This window comes from Camelus ferus, chromosome 3 (genome assembly GCF_009834535.1).
Source record: "Camelus ferus isolate YT-003-E chromosome 3, BCGSAC_Cfer_1.0, whole genome shotgun sequence".
Classification (NCBI taxonomy): domain Eukaryota; kingdom Metazoa; phylum Chordata; class Mammalia; order Artiodactyla; family Camelidae; genus Camelus; species Camelus ferus.
The window spans coordinates 82,402,554-82,422,127 of record NC_045698.1 but is presented as its reverse complement, the minus strand read 5'-3'; the positions used below and the strand labels follow the sequence as shown (position 1 = coordinate 82,422,127).

Here is a 19,574-nt window from a genome sequence, read left to right as displayed (position 1 = left end):
AAGTGAGAACAGTCATGGAGATGGGTTAAAGAACTCAACCCCTGGAAGTTTTAGTTGGAGGACCTTTCCTGGTGAGCTACTATTTTAATGTCATTACTCTGGGAGGCAGGCAATTTCATGGCAAAAGAATACACTAAATCATAGACACAGTGACAATGTAGTATTCGGTGCTGATGGCCAAGGCTGTGATTTCCTAGGTGACAGAGTTGGCCAGCAGGTTTCTATTTCTTCTTTACAAAATAAGCAAATGCTTACTTTATCATTCACACACCAAAAATTATGTTTTAGAAACAACACACAAACTGCTTGGAATGCAAACATTCTTTGGTTTACTCATCAAAGTAGCAATTAACAAAATAGCAAAAGCCTTAGCAGTTAAATAAAAAAGTGACAATCTTTATTTATCTATCAAACCTTATAAAACATTGAAATGCATTAATTTTCATTCTCATGTCCTGTAGCAATATCCTTTCTTCCTTTTGCCCCTCAGCCCCCTAAATTAAGTTATTCTGATGGGCTCATCCCTAAAAAAAAAAAAAAAAAAGGTTTTATCATTCTTAATATCACTTACTTTTTATTGTCCCAACATGGAGAATAAGCTAGATTTCCTCTTTGTCTGTTGCATTTCAAATGGATATGAGAAAATGGAGATTCTATCAGCACATTTTCAAGATAACAGGAAAGTTAAGCCCTCAGCAAGGATTTCAAGGCAATGGTATGCCATTGTCATGTTTTGGCAAGTGATCACGCTTTGAGAAGTATTACTGTTGGTACTGAAAAAGAGGACTCCGTTCCAGAAGCACAGGCTTATATTAGACATGATTCATAATGGCAAATACAGTTGGTTTCTATAAGATTGATTTCAGAGAAGTAGTTTTCTATTTTTCTGAGGGTTCTATATGACTGCCTTAATTCTTGAATGTCTTAATTCTTAATTAAGACAGAATTCTTGAATGTCAATGACAAAATCTTTAACAAAAGAATCCTTAACAAAAGGTAGCTTTGAAAATGGGATTGTTTCAAAAGGAGAAATGACAGTTAAGAGAGAGTTCTTGGCTTTTTAGAAAAGGTACAACATATATATAGTAAGGAGTAAAGGTGAATTCAAACACATAATCCTGTACACGTTAGAAACACCCAATGTGTCGCCAAAACAACTGCCCTAAAAAGATGTCTCAAGGTTTGGAGCCACACGTGTTTTTCTTTATATAACTCAATATTTGCATCATGCAACTATACAAGTTTCCTGTGATCTGTTAACCGTGAGGAAGCTTTTTACCAGAATTTTTGGCAATATGCTCTTCTTCGAATAAAACAAGCCTCACAAAACATTATCATTAATGTCTGACAACTGAATTGGGCAAAGTCTTTCTGAAAGATGGGTAATCTTTAAAAAAGAATTATTCTTTTTTTCCTTCATACATCAGCAGTGCTCCATCTTCAAACAAATCACGAGCAGTCACAATCTCAGCCCACATGCTCATATGTTCTCTTCATCCAACATTTTGTTGATACCATCACACAGTTTTTGTAAGTGGGGTTTGAAATTTCCAAAGGGATTATACAAGGCAGCCAAGAAATCACAATCTGAAAAGTGATCAAAGACGTTATTAACCCGTCCGTGTGACTTGGCAGTGAGGTGACGCTGGATGATCTGGTGCAGCATGTCTCGGCACTCATTTAGCAGCCTGGACAACACGTTCCGGTCAAAGGTGAAATCCACCTGATGGAAACTGACTGCGGTCATAGCAAGTTGGTGCACTTTCTTCTTAAATTTCTCCATGAGTGCGAGCTCGTCTTGGTTAAACTGATTATTCCTGTAAAGAATGGCCAGCTTGATGACTGTTTTGATGAGGTTTTTGATGATCTTCTCTGCCTCCTTCTTGTTTTGGGTGTACTCCTTGGTCACCCGGTAGAGCTCATCCAACACTTCGCTGCTGGTGTCATCGATTAAGGTGGTAGCGATGGATTTGGACACCATTTTACCCAAGATCTTCTTTTGTGCCTGAACAGCCAGGTTTTTGGAATTAAAGACATCTGTGGCCACTAAAAACAAAGGGGAGGGGGAGGATAAAAGATCAGTCAACATCAGCAAGAGAAGCAAATTAAAAATCTGAAATCTGAAGGAGTATTTTCCTTCACATTTTCCCACCATTTAGTTTGCCTCCTACCTGCTGACGTGAGTTTATGTTCTGAAAGGAACTGAAATAATTTTCCTACGTTTTGGGGGATTAAGTTCTCATTTGTGAAATGAACAGGTTGTTGTGAATAATCTTTAAGGTTTTTGGCAATTCAGGTGTTTTATACCTTCTGTTTTGTAGTCAGTGCTTTGTTTAGATGTTAAAGAGTTCTGATTATCAAGATAGTATGTCTCACAAGGTGACAAGTTTTTATGCAATTTTCCCTAGCTTTAATTTTATAAGAAATACATAAGAAATATAAAAACTCCACAACTGTTCTTTGAGCAACAGTAACCAATAACAATTTAAAGAAACACATTTAAATGTAAGAGTGATAAATGACAAAGCCATGATATTGAGTGGAAGAGCCCTGCTTCATAGTTCAGCTGCAAAAAGTCTAATTTCCCAACACATTGGCTAGCACCTACCAGTCTGATCATCCTAACCACTTTGAATTTCAATTCTCCAAGTTGAGTGTTGGAAAGAAATATTCCTTGGAGAGCTTACTGTCACTTGTTATTTCTAATGAATGGCCATTGTGCCCTTTAAATTTTTATACAATATTTGGAGAATTATGTTATTTATAATTTTTATTGAAGTATAATTGGTTAACAGTGTTGTGTTAATTTCTAATGTATAGCATAATGTTTTAGTTATACACATATATATATTCCTTTTCATATTCTTTTTCATTATAGGTGATTACGACATATTGAATATAGTTCCCCGTGCTATACAGGAAAAACCCTGTTGCTGATTTGAGGAAATAGCCCTACGGTATGAACTAATGAAATGTGCTGCATGAACAACATACTTTGAAAAAGCTGATGCTTAGAGTTTAATTTTGGAATCATCATAACTTAATTGGACAGAGGTTTAAGGGACATATAATAAGAGCTGTATGCATTAAATACTAATGAGACATTGTGATGTTCCTAGCTTACAGCCAGTCAGTGCAGATGCTCAGTAAATGTTTATTTCCCAAACCAAGTTTAGCTTTTCTCCAAAATTTTCGCCCACTCTGTGCATGCTGCTCCACCACAACTGTGCTTTCTCCTTCTTCTCCAAGATCCTCAGAGATGTAGATCTCGTGGTCTCTATTTCACCTTTGGGTCCAGGAGCAGCTGTTTTGTCTACATGTGCCAGTGTGTTAGCCTAGGCCTGGGTGTTGGAAAGCATTCAGTAGTGAAAGATGAAAGCTTAAAAATGCAGATATGTAGGAATGAATCATGGCATCAGTGATATTATTAGAAATACTTAGAAAATTATTTCTAGTTTGGACAGGCTAGCTACATTAGAAAACAAAAAGGTAGCCCCTCCCAAATCCAGGCTGGGAGGATATATAAGAAGAGTTCCTCAGTGTGGAACTACCATGCTAGACTTGAAATTTGGAACAAAGTAGCTCATGGTATATATAGTATAGGTAGCTGCCAAGTGGTTCCTAATGACTAGGACACCGTTTACACACAGATGTAAACCCTGAAAGAACACCATGACTGAACTAGAAATAGTGCCTTCACCAATGTCGGTATTTAAACTAGTGAAACATGAACTGAAACTGCAGAAGAAGAACTGAAATATATTTTGAGAAAGAAAAGGAAAGTGAAAAAGCACAAGAAATAGCCAAAAGTGTACAGCTTAATTTGCACTAAAGAATTTATGTCAAAATGAATGGCACACAAGTAGTTAATATTACATATTAAGACCAGGGACCATCTTCCATTACTGAACTTCAGATACAGATCTCTACAAATAATAAACCTAACTTATATAGGAAGGGACACCTGCAAATTTTCAGATACACAGTATATAACAAGGATTTCAGGAATTTATTTTGTATAGAGTTGAAAGGTTATTCTGTTTTACATCTATTAGAATGTGGCAGGGTCTACAAACATCTCATCTGTGATTTACTGCGATGCCTGTTAGATGGCAATATTGTACCTTGTGAAATAACTGAAATCAAAGGGAGAGGGGTTTGAAAGATTCCTCTGTGCTCCTTTTTCCAACGATGGACTTCCAAGTTCATCCTCTTTTAAGCTACTTTTCTTATTAAAACTAAATGTCCCATTTAATTGCAAACATAAGGACAAAATAACTCTGCAGGGCAGTCCTTTAACTTCATGCAAGAGAAAGCCTGCTGTTAACTAAGCAAGATTGTTTTCTGAACCAATTCTGAACCAGGATAGAGAAGCTGATCTCTGAGGCTTTCACATTTGTTTCAGAGGAACTTCAAACCCTGCTCTAGAAACACAGCAGCAGCAGCTTCATACTCTGATTTTATCCTTTGGATTATATCAGCACAGTCATCTTTGGAAACGAGGATGAAGCTCTTTTCTCCCTCTCCACAGGAAAGACATGCTTACAGGAGATTTCTTTCCGAGCAGTAGTGAAGGCTTTTTTCAGAGCCAACTCGGGGATGTGGCTGAGCGTTGCTGGCCAGGACTGTGTGGTCTGTGATCATGAAATATGACAATTTTTTTTGCAAATTAACTGCCTTTAGCCATTCCTGCTCAGACTCATTTGTCAGTTCCACATCCTTCATTAGATGACTTAAAGGCCTGGTGTAGCTCAGAGCTAGTCCTGGACCAAGTTTTTCTCCTTCACTCTATCCTCACCTCTGTGTGATCTCATCCATTCCCATGGCTTCAGATATCACCCATGTGCCTACAGTCCTCCTACAGTCAAAATTTAGCCCTGACCTCCTTTCCAGGCTCATTTTGCAAATACACTCAAGGTTTTTCTTTTCCTTGGCTGTTTTGCAGGCATCTCAAATGTACCATATCCAAAACTGAATCCTTGATTCCCTCCCTCCCCCAAAGCGCTCCTTCTCAAGTCTTTACTATCTTAATTAATAGCATCCTTCCATGCATGTGCCCAAGACAGAGACCGGGGAGTCATCCCACCTCATCCCCTCCATTCTCCAGTCCATCATCTAGTTCTTTCCACTCCACCCTCCAATTCTCTAACATCTATCCACTTCCCTCCATCTCCATGGACAACAGCTTAGTCCACACACCTTTCCAATCACTTTCCACACAGAAGCCAGGGCTTTTAAAAGTGGAAATTAGAAAGTGATGCTTCACTTAAATTCTTCACTAACCGTCACACTTCCCTGTTCCTGAAATCCTCATCATTTGCCTCCATTTTTATTGTCTGTGTTTCCTTAATAGAATCTAAGCACTTTGAGAGCAGTTGTCCATCTGATTCCCCGTGTCGTCCCCTGGGCCTATGAGGGTGCCTGGTACATGGCACGTCTGACAGAAGCAGAAGTCAATTTCCCCCTCTCTTCACTATACTTAAATACTTCTCTGTGAAAACAAGCTGGCCTGCAAAATAAGAGTTCTAAATACCTATGTGGGTGTTTTGTTTGTTTTAAAAGCTACAGAAACACATATTTGTTTTACCTAGTTAAATATGTGGTTTTCTTCCTTTTAAGTGCACCCCAGAGTGTGGCTTCTCTGTCATCAATCAGTTCTTTTACAAAGGAAAGATTTATTATGCACAATGAGAAAACATCAAAGGACAATAATACAAATATTCAGCGTAAAAGCAGGGAACAATGGTTCCGACTTGAGCTACGGTGGAAGATTAAACATAGGCCCACCTCCCCCTCTGCCTGGATCTTTGATGAAACATGTAACCAGAGTTACGCCGGGAAGCAACTAAGATGTATGAATAGGAGACATTCTCAAAGGAGGAAGTCCTGAAACTATTGGCTCACTTGTGTTTGAAAATATGCATGTATGTGTTGACTAATGGACAATGATACCTTATATCAAGCACACACAAAAGTTAGGGAGGGTATAGCTCAGTGGTGGAGTGTGCGCTTACCATCCACAAGGTCCTAGGTTCAATCTCCAGTACCTCCATTTAAAAAAAAATTAAATAAATCTAATTACTCCTTCTCAGCCCCCCAAAAAAGCTTTAAAAAAAGAATGAAATAAAAGTTTAAAAAAATACAAAAAAAAAGGATTACCAGTATGTTAAAACTATTTAAGACTGTTTATAGAAATAGATGTGAATGTTATTTTTCACCTACTTATCTTGCTGCCCCTCCTCTATGTCTAGCTCATTTCTTGACGTAATCAAATAGTCCATTTCAGCAGTGTTTGCTGGAAGGCAAACTGCTATTGAGGGAATCTTGGTTTAAGTATCACCAATTATAAATTTGGAGATAAACACTAAAGTTAAAGATATAATGATCCCTGTATACAACAAAAAAAGGCTTAGAAGTGGGGGGGGGGGACCCAAAATCTTTGCATGACATTAATTAATGAAAAACTATGGTTTTCTGGAGTTAACAAAAATGACCCATAACATTGCTCCAAGAAATTGCTAATATTAGTGAAGTCCCCAAGTTACTTTCTTTACAAACTCACCAGCAAAGACATTAATTTCTTTACCCATCAAATTTGTTATACTTGGAACCTTTAAACAGTGACTATAGGTGCACATATATGTCATTGCTAATTCTTGCCTAGTTACAATTGGATCCAGAGGGCCCAGTGTTAGGAAGGATGGAAAAGAAAACAATTTGGAGAGCACGTCTGGCTGTTGGGGTCTGTTCGTGAAAGTTCATTATACAAATATATAAAACCTTAGCTCTCTTGCAGTTTGAATTACTCCAAATCTAAATGGGGCTTAGCAAAAATACATCTTTGAGGATAAGAAAGCGCCCATAACCAGCTGTCAACATGATCACAAGAAGTCAAATGGCTTAGAGTTGACCTCCCTACCTGGGAATTTGGTAGGGCTCCAGGAGAAAAGCAAAGAATTATTGGGACGGCTGGTGATGTATCTGTGACGCCAGCCTCCACACTCAAAAATCCCAAAGTGGGAAATTCAACAGGATAGGGAAGAAACAACAAACAAAAATAGAGCAAGAAAAAGGGAATGAGAGGAAGGGAGAGGGCCACGGCCAGCAGAGATTCAGATATGAGCGGGGCTGACCCTGGAAGTGTCGGAAGCAATGACGGTGACAGCAAGCTTAAGGCAACTTTACCCCCAGAGAAAAGCCAAGAGCAGGAACCTTAGCCCCCAATCACCCTCAGGTCACACAGATGGAGTCCCCAGCACCAGGAAACAGTCTTGAGAGAATCAGTACATCTGGGGGCCTTAACCTGATACTAAATGCAAATTGTGGTGTGCATGCATTTCTCTGACCCCTGGTGGTTAAAATCCAATGCCATGTCTCAACACAGGGACAAGCTAAGTCATTCATTCCACCCCCGCAGAAGTACATGCTCATCTGAAAAGGCAACATAATAAAGAAGACAAATGTGAGGGAAGATGGTGACTTTGAAAGGAGTGAAGAAAAAAAAAATCACTGGGTGGTTTTCAGTGGAGTTCTAGGAATTGTAAAGCACCCCCTTTGCAGATTTCTCTTATTGTTCTTCACGTAGCTATTTGACAATCTGCAAGTAAATCTGATAGTATTGCAAAAGGCTCTTGTCCATACAGATACAAATACATTTTGCCTAGTGGAGGTACAGCTGCTTCCTCACTTTCTTGTTTGCCTGTGTTGCACTTGAGATTTTCCTTTAAAATAAGAGCTCTTACTGATTCTGCCTTAATTAATGAGTTAAATCAAATCTTTGGCGTGCCCATTTTGTATTTTTATGAGAGACATGAGTTTACCTTCTTTATAAGGTACCCTTGAACACATATTTGATTTTTTTCATCAAAATCATATAAAGTGAAAAAAAAATTGCAGCACATATAACCCTTTGGGGAGAATGAGTACACATTTCCTGCGGCAACCAATTCCCCCAGGGTTCTGGAAAGAAAGTCTTTATTTTGTAGCTAATGGTTTCATGAACTGCTGTACTGCTCGGGGATAACACCAAGACTCAGTTTCCCTGCCTACAAGATGAGAATAAGGATCCTCACCTCTTGGAGTTGTTGCAAAGACAAATGGACATTAGCCATAGAGAAGATTCTCACCCAATGCCTGGCCCAGAACAGCTTTATCCACAGGTTTGTCTAAAGAACTTAACAAACTACACTTCAAATATTTTCTGATGCTCTTGAGTACTGAGCAACATCGGTCAAAATCAATCCACTCCTTCTGGAAGTAATACACAGCCGAGATATGCGAAATGCCAGATGGTTGTGTGAAAACAGACACCTCACATAGTTCAGTTAATGAGTTATAGATCCTTTTCCATGAAGACGTTAGAAAAATACATATTAAAACTTTCTTTATCAGGGAATTTCTCTCTCTTTTTTTTTTAAAGGTGTTGAATCTGTTGTTAGCAAATAGATTCACTACCACAAGGATTCTGACAGGTAGCATAAGTGTACTTTGCCTAGAGAAAACTAACCCATGGAGAACAGAATTGAACAAGAGGACAAACAGTATCAACGTCCACACAAAGCTGTGCAACAGGCAAAAAATGTAAAGGAAAGGGATCAAAAATAAAGCCAAAGTGAAAACCCACCTTGGCCAACAAGATTACCTGATAAAGTCACAGCTTCTCACCCAGAGTTTCCAAAGCTTCCCAGAGAACCAGAGACTCTAAGGCAGGGACTCCTTCCTAGTAGGAACAGCATGGATGGAAACAGAAGTTCAAAGTCAAGAGTCCTGAGTTGGAGACTTGGGTGGTGTTTAACTCCTTCAAACCTGTTTTCTCATCTGCTAAGAGGGATATCATTTCAAGGTGGCATGGCTTTAGTGAGAGTTAATGTGTTACAAATCGGAAAACACCCAGCCACGTGCTGGGCTCGTGACAGACCACAAATGCACGCTGAGTTTTGCTCCCTTATTTAACACACTTGAGATGGAGAAGCAGGGGTTCAAATCCAATATTTGCACACACTGTGTTCTTTCTACCTGTTTCTTCTTATATCTTCCATTTTCCAAATTTGTGGACAAGGGAAATTATGTCCTAAAGAAAACACCATGAAGTCATTCCCTGTGCGATCTCAGGCTGTTTCTGTTGCTTTAATTCTGGAATCTTTTCACCATGATTTTGGGTTCCACTGTCTGTCTTTTAATTCCCATGGCTTAGTTTTGTGATGATTTGGAAGTTGAAAATGAAAATTCCTAAGTTTAAATACCTTTAACTTCATATTAGATTCTATCTCTGCCCCCCGCCCCGCCACCCCCCCATCGTCACCCCCCACCCCGTTTAATTTGCTCTAGGAATCATGTGATGTCTTGATTGCTTCCTGCAAGGCACAAACTCTGACAAGATATCCTTGTGGCCTCTAGGTCCACTAATACCAGGATTGGAAGAAAGCTGGATGGTATTTATATGAAGTGGTATGGTTGGAGCCCACGGAATGTCAGTCTTATAAATATTAGGACAGAGGTTATAGGAATAGAAATGAATTTTGTGGTTACCCAAAGTCAGAGTGAGAGGTTTACAGTTATGAGAATCTACTGGCAGCCACCATATTTTGAACTTTACTATATTATCCCCAGAACTGCGCAGAATATGCATTATCTTATGGAAGCTTCACAACAACTCCAAGAGGGAGGTTATTATTATCCTCATTTACAGACAAGGGAACTGAGGCCCAGAGACATTAAGTCACTTTTCAAGGCCATACCGTCAGTAAGCGGAAGAGATGAGCTTGAACCCAGGTATGTCCAATTTCAAGCTATTCTCTTAAGAATTATGTTAACCGACACAAGCTTAAGAAAAAAAAAGTTCCCTCTTGAAGGTATGGGAAGACATAAAAATATTTAACTAAGTGAAGTGAAATAAGAGAGAAAAAATAGAGATCAGGTCTCCCTGGGGGAAGGAAATGGATTCCATAAGGCAGATCAATCCAGGCAGGCTTGAAAGAGCCTGTATTTCCAGGGAAAACCCTAAGTAGTTTTAAAACATTTTAAAACCATAATTAAAAAAAAAAATGCTTGCATTACTCAAAAGCCCGGATGTAAATACATAAAGTGAAAAGTTTCTCTCAGCTTTGGAGAGAAGGCAGCAAGTGTGAAATAGAAGTCTTTATTTAATTAGGGAGGGAGGTTCTGATTAGAGCAGTCGTATAGAGTTTATCATCCAAATGGGATCCCTTTGAAAAGGGTACTACTAGTAATTACACTATATCAACAAATCCATGACTGTCCCAGCAGGTAAATGTAAGTGGTCACTAAAGACTACTTACGTGCTCAAGACTAAAGAAGAAAGGGTCAAAAGTAGAGTTACCCAAATATTTGGGACCTGAGAAGTTTCTTAGGAACCCCACAAGAGCACTAGCCAGCTTTTATTCCAAATTATGTTAAAAACAAAAACCAAAAACTGAATTCTTCAAGAAATTATATTTAAATAAGTTCAGGAAACGGTGTATATGAAGGTCCCATTTGAGTTGCAAAAAATGTACTAATAATATTAAAGGTCTTGGGCATTAGTGCAGTAAAGGAACCAACTTTAGTTACCAAAGTTTTCCAAACTAACTTCACAGAGGACCCATTAACAAATTCGTAGGATAAGGTCAGTGAAAATAAGTGGCTAACAAATTGACCTGGGTTCTTGCCATCCTTCTGGAGCGGATTCACAGTCGTCTTGTGCAAATAGGAGAGGGCAAGACAGGCAGTCAGGGAAAGCCAGGCAACGTGGTGACTGTGAGTATGAGGTCTAAAGGCACACTGTCTGGGTCAGAAGCCTGGTTCTTCTACCAAGTGCTCGTGTCCCTCAGGCAAATCACCTAACCTCTCTATGCCTCAGTTTCTCCATGCGCAAATGGGGATCCCTGAGGTTTTTATAAGGATTGAATGAGAATAATCCATATTAAGTGCTTAGGTCAGTGCCAGATAGAAAATAACTGGGTCAGTTAATGTGAACTCTTATTACTGTTCTCATTGATATTGTCATCCTTATTACTAAGGTAGATATTGCTGAAGTTCTGCTGGGAAGGGATGATACAGTCTTGTGATCATGACTCGTGAAATAGGAGTGAGGGGTGAAGACAGAACGTTAACCCAAAGATATGAATCATTCAACAAAATTTCTGAGTGCTGGGCACAGAAAACAAACTGTGGTTAGCAGGGGGGAAAGGGAGGGAGGGATAGATTAGGAGTTTGGGACTAACAGGTACACGTTTCTGTGTATAAAATAGGTAAGCAACAAGGATCTCCTGTATAGCACAGGGGACTGTATTTATAATTTCTTGTAATGAGACGGAAAAGAATCTGAATATATATAACTGAATCACTTTACTGTACACCTGAGGCTAACATTCTAAATTGACTACTCTTCAGTAAAAAAAACAAAAAAACAAAAAAAACTTTTGAGTGTTTATAATGTACCAGATACTGTGGTTTCAAAGATAAGTATACTTTCTCTCCAGGAACTTAGTCTAACATGGGGTAGGGGTGAAGGGGAGATGGGGACATGGCTAGGCAGACTGCAAAAAGCAATGGTAGCAAAGAGAGGAAACAATAATTTGGCTGGAAGGGGTGATGAAGGGAAGCTAGGTTTGAGGAAAGGTTTCACAAAAGGAGATTGACCTAAGAGACTGACTTGGAAGTAAAAAAGATTCTGCCTTGCAGAAATAAATGTGACTGCATTCCAGAGCTGACCTATAGAATTCCTACTGGCGAGTTAGGGATTAAGATTCTGCCCAGCAGTGTATCTTTATGTCAGAAACCCCAGGATGCATGGAGGTCCCATGGATTTCAGAAAACCTTTAAACACAAACTATGTATGCAACTTGTTGTCAAGGCCCAGGAACATTCACTACAAAGGGACTCCGTTTCTGAGAAGGAAGGGGCAGGGAGAGGACTGATACAGCGGGTATTTATTTGGGCAGCATCCTCCGTGGCATGGGCCATCTGCATCTGAAGAGTCTGGAGCCTTTGCAGAAATACAGATTGCCAGGCCTACAGAATCAGAATCCTCGGACTGCAGTCTAAGAAGCTGCATTTGTAAGAAGCACCCTGACGGATGGTCCTAAAAGAGACGGAAGCCGGAGCCCCTTTTCTGAGGTGTCCTTCTACAGTGCTGTACTGCACAATTTTCAAGTAGACATACTTTGGCCATGAAGACATGCTGCAAGTAGCCAATGAACAGATGTAACTCCCCCTCCAATGTTGTTTTTCACCAAAAACTAGGTGTGATCTTATGCACAGAATCCAGAGAAAATGTTTACAAAATAGAATTTATTATATTAAAACCTCAAAGAGAATGAAAAGTTAGTCTCTTTAAATGATATGTCATCCAAAATTTTTAACAGGGACTTATCTAGGTCTCATATGGGTTTGAAATTAAATAAAAATGTCCTACGAGGGTTGATACCAAACTGACTTTAGAGAACTATACTTTTTTTTTAATTTTGTTTTTTATTGAAGTGTAGTTGATTTACAATGTTAGTTTCAGGTGTACAGCAAAGCTATTCAGTTATACGTATACATACATACATATTTTTTTCCAGATTCTTTTCCATTATAGGTTATTACAAGAAATTGAATATAGCTCCCTCTGCTATACAGTAAGTCCTTGTTGTTTATCTATTTTATATATTCTTTTTCTTTTTAAATTAAATAAACCCTTCCTTATTTATTATGTTGGATTAGGGTAACTTATGTTTTTTAAAAAGACTTTTCAATTAAGCTGGGTTTATTTCCATATTTTCTTGAGGACATGAAGCCTTTCCACTGTTTATATAATCCAAGCTTCCACCAGTCTGTAGAGGCATATCCTCCAAACAAGTTTCATGATTTTTTACACTTTTCCACCCCCATAATTCTCCCATCTGGCCAGAGGCCCTGGCTCCTGATGAATATTTATATTCACACAGTGCCTAGAAAACCAGTAACAGACTTGAAAATCCAACACACTAGACAGCAGTTTAGTTACTGAATCAGCCCCCAAAACTGGCATCAATGGTCAACACACCCTTTCTGGCCTCCTCAGGCTGCTCCTGGCTGTATAGTAAAATCAGACAACAAAATCACAGTTGACATGTGTGTGGCGCTCTGTTGTTTGCAAAATATTTTCCCTCTAACACTTTCGTATGTTTATGAAAGTTTGTTCTGGTTTGGTTCTCTCATTATTACTTAACCTTGAGGGAACCAGATCCTAGAAGTCGAGGGACTTGTCCAAGGATATTTAATGAGTGGCAGACCTCAGGTACATTGCTGTCAACTACGGTGCATGGCTGCTCTGTAAGAGAAGTGACATTAATAAGAGTGTGTGTGCTATGTGTGAATTTTCTATCAAATGCCATGATGTTGCTAAGCCGGCTGCCTAATCCCACTTCTTACAGTTTATCTGCTCCCGAAGATAAAGCAACTCCTTGAACCAAAAAAGCAGGAGGATGTGGGGAAGGTATAGCTCAAGTGGTAGAGAGCATGCTTAGCATGCACAAGGTCCTGGGTTCAATCCCCAGTACCTCCTCCAAAAAATAAATAACTAAACCTAATTACCTTCTCTACAGAAATTTTTTTTTAAAAAATTAAAAAAAAAAAAAAAGCAGGAGGACAAGTCTTACACATTAGAGGAAAAAAAAAAGCTGAAGAAAAACTATGTGTCTACCGTGCTCCCTTCCTGAAAAAATTCTGCTCAGTCTTTAAGGCTCAGTTTGAATGCCACCTTTTCCAAGAAGTTCTTCCAAATCCAGTGGCAAAGGAATCTCTCCATAGCCAAAGGAGAGAATAAAGCGTTCCTTCTAATGGATTTTCTGCCTTGTGGGAGAGTTAAATTCCTATCTTATCTTACTTGATCATGATCCTTGACAATGGAGGTCCCACTCTACTCATCTCTCTGTTCCTCAAAGTGCAGAACATGTGCCCTCCAGCTACCATGGAGAGAACTCACTCCACTGCTCTCATCTGCTTCAGTGGAACCTATCACTCTCCTATAGCGATTCATGAAGATGTGTCAGGAAATCAATCAGTTTTATGTATTTAGAGCTTAACCAGTGAGTTTACTTGTACTCCATGAACAAAAATATAGTCCTTCCTATGGGATGTAAAATTCTTCATTTTAAAGGAGAGGAATCTATATAAAAGATATGCATTTTTCTTTTTTTGTCTATTATTGCTCTTCTCCCCTGTCCTTTGCCAAAACATACAGAATAACCAGCCACTTTTGTTTGATGAAGTGACCATATTTAGCTAACTCAATCCCTACAGCAAATCTGGAATCTTCCATGCAAATATCCCAAACCCATCTGATTGAGTATTTTCGGAGCAGTAACCTCTTGGCCTTGGCTTGGGCATCTCTCAAATATGCATCTTGGCACAGCCTCCCAACATTCTTGCGAAAACCTCTCCCCAATAACTGTATTAAAAGGTTAAGCTAGTCAAGCTTTTTATAGCCATGTCAAGTCCTCAGAGACTAGATCTTGTTAAAGGTATGCAAATGGTGAGAGGAGATTTGCTGGGCCTTTAAGTGAACTGTCTCCTTCTAAGTATCAAGATACACTGAAGCAAAGAAATCCCAGGATAAAACTCTGAAAAACCCCCAGAGGTTTACAGAAGCTGTGTGCTTACTGCCTACTTTCAGCAGAGCACTTAGATTCTCTGTCAAGTACTTTCTGCTCCTCTTACTGATCTTTTCCCCCTGCTCCAGTGCTCAGGTATCCCACTCTGTTCTACTTAGATCAGGATGCCTTGCAGAGGCCATGACCTGGACACCCCATTGTTGGGCCTCTAGAGTGATGTATTGTTCCAAGAATTAGTGGTCCTTGTTTTTAAAAATTGAAAAAATGTAACCTCAAAATCTGTTTGATTTTGTTTTTCTTTTGAATAATCATAAGATCTGACCAAAATGGGCCCACCTTCCCACACAGCAACAGTGGTCCTGAGGTAAATTGTGGCTGCCACCTTCAGAAGGAGAATACCCTTTCCGGTTTACCACAGGCCCTCCCTGGCCATCTTCACACACTCATGCACAGTGCCCAGGCTCTATAGTCATGTGTGTGGATGGCCCCTTTCTTACAGAAATAAAAGTGACTACATTTTAGAGCCAACCTACAGAACTCCTGCTCTTTAGAAATCAGAAATTCTGCCCAGCAGTGTACCTGTATGTCAGAAACCAAAGGATGTGTGTGAGTCACAGAGATTTTACAAATAATTTAAACCTAAATTATGTGTAGTCAGTGATTGTCTAAGGGTTTGCTGGGGGAAGAGGTAGGAATGTTAAGAAGAATAATAATTTAAGGGGGGAGGGTATAGCTCAAGTGGTAGAGCGCATGCTTAGCATGCACAGGGTCCTGGGGTCAATCCCCAGTACTGCCTCTAAAAACAAACAAACAAACAAACAAACAAATCTAGTTATCCTCCACCCCAAAAAAACAATTTGTGTCCATGACACTTGTTATTTAGTCCCAGGCTTCAGGAAGCTACTTTTGGGCACCAAAATCTCCCCCTTACTTCTACAGAATGTGTTAACTGGGTCACAGAGAGGTGGTGAGTTTGCCAAATTTATAATTTCCAGAGAGAAAGTGGAACTTGGATTTTCCACACGAATTTGGAGCTTGACACAGTAAACAGACTTTCAGCAGAAAAGCCTCCTCCCAGTCAGTCACTCATTCATTCACTCAACACATTTTTTAATGAGCACCTACTGTGTGCCAGGGAAAGTACCTGCTCTCCAGAAGCACAGACGCTAGTAGAGGGAGACCTAAGACACAAACAAACAAACATGCACAAAAAATGTCAAGTTGTGGGGTGGGTAAAGCTTGGTGGTAGAGGCTATGCTTAACATCCTGGATTCAATCCCCAGTACCTCCATTAAGGAAAAAAAAAAAAAGGTCAAGTAGTGGTAGGGGCTAGGGAACACTAGAGGGCATGTTTGTGTTGGGGAGGCGAATGGGGGTGAGAGGAGGTTGTGCTACTTTATTCCGGGCAATTGGGAAAGGCCTTTCTGAACAGGGGATATCTGAGCAGAGATGTGAAGGAAGCAAGGGGGGAACAACTTAGGTGAAATCTTACTCCCCCATAATCCTTCCCAAAGAGCATCTCCTCCTGGAAGTCTTTATCGACTAACCCAGTCAGAAATGTCCTGTCCCATCTTTCACTCTTGTTTCAAACTGCTTTATATCATAACTGTTTGCCTCTATTTTCCTTGAAAGGAAAATCTTTGAGATTGGTTATGATTTATTATTTATTCCTTACCATGATAAATGCTCGATTAACCTTTAAAATGTATCTGCTGGATTAAAAAAAATTTCCAGGTTGTTCTGGGGGGACAGGAAGCCAGGGGAGGAGTGGGAAAGGCATACTGATTTTTTATAAGACATAAGAAGCTATAAATGATTTATATTACTTTAATTAGGTACCACATCTCAAATACGTTACTTAAGTACCATATCTCAAATTTACCTAAGAAATGAATATTGCAATATAATCCTTTGGAAAAAGTTAATTCTAAATGAGCCAATTAGTAACTAAACACAGGCATCAAAAGAAAAAAAAATCATCTCTTGGTAACAGTTGTAACTGGTAAGAACTACTGAATAACCCACACTTTGCACAGATAATTCTGATTTTAGGATAGATGTTGATTTTTTAAGACTAAAAAAGGCATATTTTTTAAGGATAAATTCTTAAGAAACTGGAAATTTAAAAAGGCATACACTACCTTTCTTTGCTAGCTTGTTCAGAAAGAAAAAGTTGAAAATTAAATTAGGATTATAATGTAAAAAATCTTAAATTTCCTATTTCAGTCCTTATTGAAATTGGCTAGCTTAAAATTATATTTAGAATTAAAAATAATAAAGCCCCTAAAATCATAAAGACGAATAGTTTTGTTAAAATAATCATAATCCTTTGATGTTGAGTCATACCTGGTATATTAAACTCATTTTTCAGTTAAAGAAAATAACTAAAAAAGGCCATTATAGTTGATCTCTTTTAAGAACTAAAAAACATTTCCCTAAATACATTAACTTGCTGTCTTGGAGATGGATTACTTCCCTAATGGTAGATATTTGGGTAAAATAAACTTTGGCAAATAAAGTAACTGATCAATTTTACCACTAGTTGCCAAATAACAACAAAATAAATCACTTCTCTAAAACATTTGGCAGGTCCCACCTTTTTGTAGCTTTGTCTTTCCACCCACTCACGCAGTGCTCCAGAATTAAGGTTACCATCCCACCTCCCCACATTTCTATCACCAGTCCTACTTTTAGAGATGGAAGAAGCCATGGAGACCACAGGCGGAAAAAGAGGCCCAGAGGTTAACGCAGGGTCACAATGCAACCTCCATTAACTCCTGGCCACTGGCCACCTGTGGAAAGGTGATTTATGTTGGAATTATCAAAAGTAGCAAAGAGTAATCCTCTGTTTAAAACAGACTTTACAAACTTATGGCTCATAACATGTTTTGGTTGGGCCCCCATAATTTTTTCTCTCTTTGAAATTGGGGTAAAATTCATATCATATAAAAATCACCATCATCACCATTTAAAACGTGTACAACTCGATGACTTTCATTATATTCACCATGGGCAACAGTCACCATTATCTGATTCCAGAACACTTTCATTAACCCCAAAATGGGCCCTCATAATGTTTTATATATTTTTTGAATTAGTAAAAAATTTGTGAAAGTCGGGAGCGTTAACATAAAAAAAAATCACATTTCCTGCTTCTTAAGAAAAATCTGATCTTTTGGTAATATCTGGGGACAGGGGATGCGAGGGGTAAGAAACAGGCCCTGTCTAATTTCCCACCTGGCCACAAGCCACAGGGGCCAGGAAATCTGCCAAGGCATGTGAGTTGGCCACTCCTGCTTTAAAGGAGCAGGGACTCAGAGCCTTCTGAATCACTTAGCAGACTTGGGTGTGACTCCAGCAGTGATTCCAAAGGGCTTGGGTCCTTTGATCCCTTAGCTGGCAATCAAGTTGAGCAAAAAGGTTTCCTGGTTCTCACCTGTGGGCACATCTTTGGGCTTCTGCCACCTTCTAGACTCCTCTTTCCCTCAAAATGCCTTGTATGTTCCACCCCAGGATATTTGCTGAAATCTCTCTTCACCTAAAACGCCATCCTGTATTTACCTGAGCCATAATCTAAACCTTCATCCTTTAAGCACCATTGTCATGACTTGCCCTTGTTTTCTACTTACAATCTGTATTTTATTTCCCTCCGGTTACTTGATGTATTATTAGCAAAAGAGGGGAAGGTATAGTTCAGTGGTAGAGCACATGCTTAGCATGCACAAGATCCTAGGGTTCAATCCTCAGTACCTCCATTAAAAAAACGTAAATAAATAAACCTAGTTACGTACCCCCAACCCCCCCAAAATTTAAAAAATTTAAAAAATAATGAATTTATTTTAAAAGGGAACCATATACACTATGTGAATGAAAGTTGGTACTCCTCCTTGAAATATATCATAATCATAAAAATGATTTAAAAAATTTAAATCATAAACATTATTTCAATGAGAAAAAATACCTAATAGTTTCTAGCCAGATATTGCTGCCTGCCCAAGGCCATGAGGGCCATGTCTACCTACACGATACAAAAGGAGTGAGTCAGTGTGAGTAAGGGGGCAAAGGTCACATAGCCCCAAATACAGGCATTCTCTGAGGATGATACAAAAGATTCCAAGGGAGCTGAAAGGGACTAATCGTCTTGTAAAGTTACTGAAGATGATCTAACCCTGTGCCTGAGGCCTCTTCTAGCCACTTAATGTACCACCACCAATGGTACACGCACCACACTATGGTAAATTCCATCTAGAGCTGCCTGCCAATGCTACTCATCTCAGCAGTGGTGCTTCAGATTTCTCTGCCAGAAGAGCCCTTCCTGAACCTCTCTAGCCCGATGTGACATTCCCCTCTCATGTACTTTCTTATGCACATGTCTGGTTATCTTCCTCCAGACCGAAACCCACCTCCTCAAGCACAGAGACAGGTCTTCCACACCACATATCCCTCTCTGGTGAAAGCTACTGGCACTGACCTACACCTGGTCAGATTCCTGGTGTGTGCCTGTCTTCACATTCCGGGTGAGGAGAGTTTTGAAGCGACTTTCAAAAAAACCTGGTATATGTACAACTGAAACATTAGGCTGCACACCAGAAATTGACACAACATTGTAAACTGACTATACTTCAATTAAAAAAAATTGCAAACCAGCTTATTTTTTTCTTTTGAGAATAAAAAAGGAGTTTATTAGGTTACGCTCCCATAGACAACAGTGGACCACACAGACAAGAGGTGCCTGTGCGAGCCCCAAGGGTTGGTTGTTGGGGTCTTTTATAAGGTCGGGCCATGAGGTACCTGATGGGCTTGTGTACAAGTCTCTCACAAACCAGCTTCTAAATGAACTAAAACATGTTCTAATAGATAAGGTGTCCAATATGGTGAAAGACATAGGGATAAATAACTGCATATCTTTGTTCTTTCTTAAATATGAGGATATTACAAAGCATTGGATACAATTACTACTGGTGTGCTAAGTAAGAGCTATCCTATGTAGGTCAGTGT

At 39.2% G+C, this 19,574-nt stretch overlaps 1 protein-coding gene across 5 annotated transcripts in view; it reads right to left on the bottom strand.

Annotated features, from left to right (window-relative positions):
* Positions 1–306: 306 nt before the first annotated feature.
* TNFAIP8 (TNF alpha induced protein 8) overlaps positions 307–19,574 on the bottom strand; it is a 120,481-nt gene continuing 101,213 nt past the window's right edge. For 4 of the 5 annotated variants that reach the window (XM_032476568.1, XM_032476567.1, XM_006176021.3 and 1 more), the window contains exon 2: positions 307–2,046. In XM_032476568.1, the coding sequence (XP_032332459.1) occupies positions 1,481–2,046 (566 nt within the window). In that variant the 3' untranslated portion in view covers positions 307–1,480. Of the gene's footprint in view, positions 2,047–8,641; positions 8,720–19,574 lie in introns of all 5 variants that reach the window. The other variant, XM_014551768.2, reaches the window with a different exon arrangement.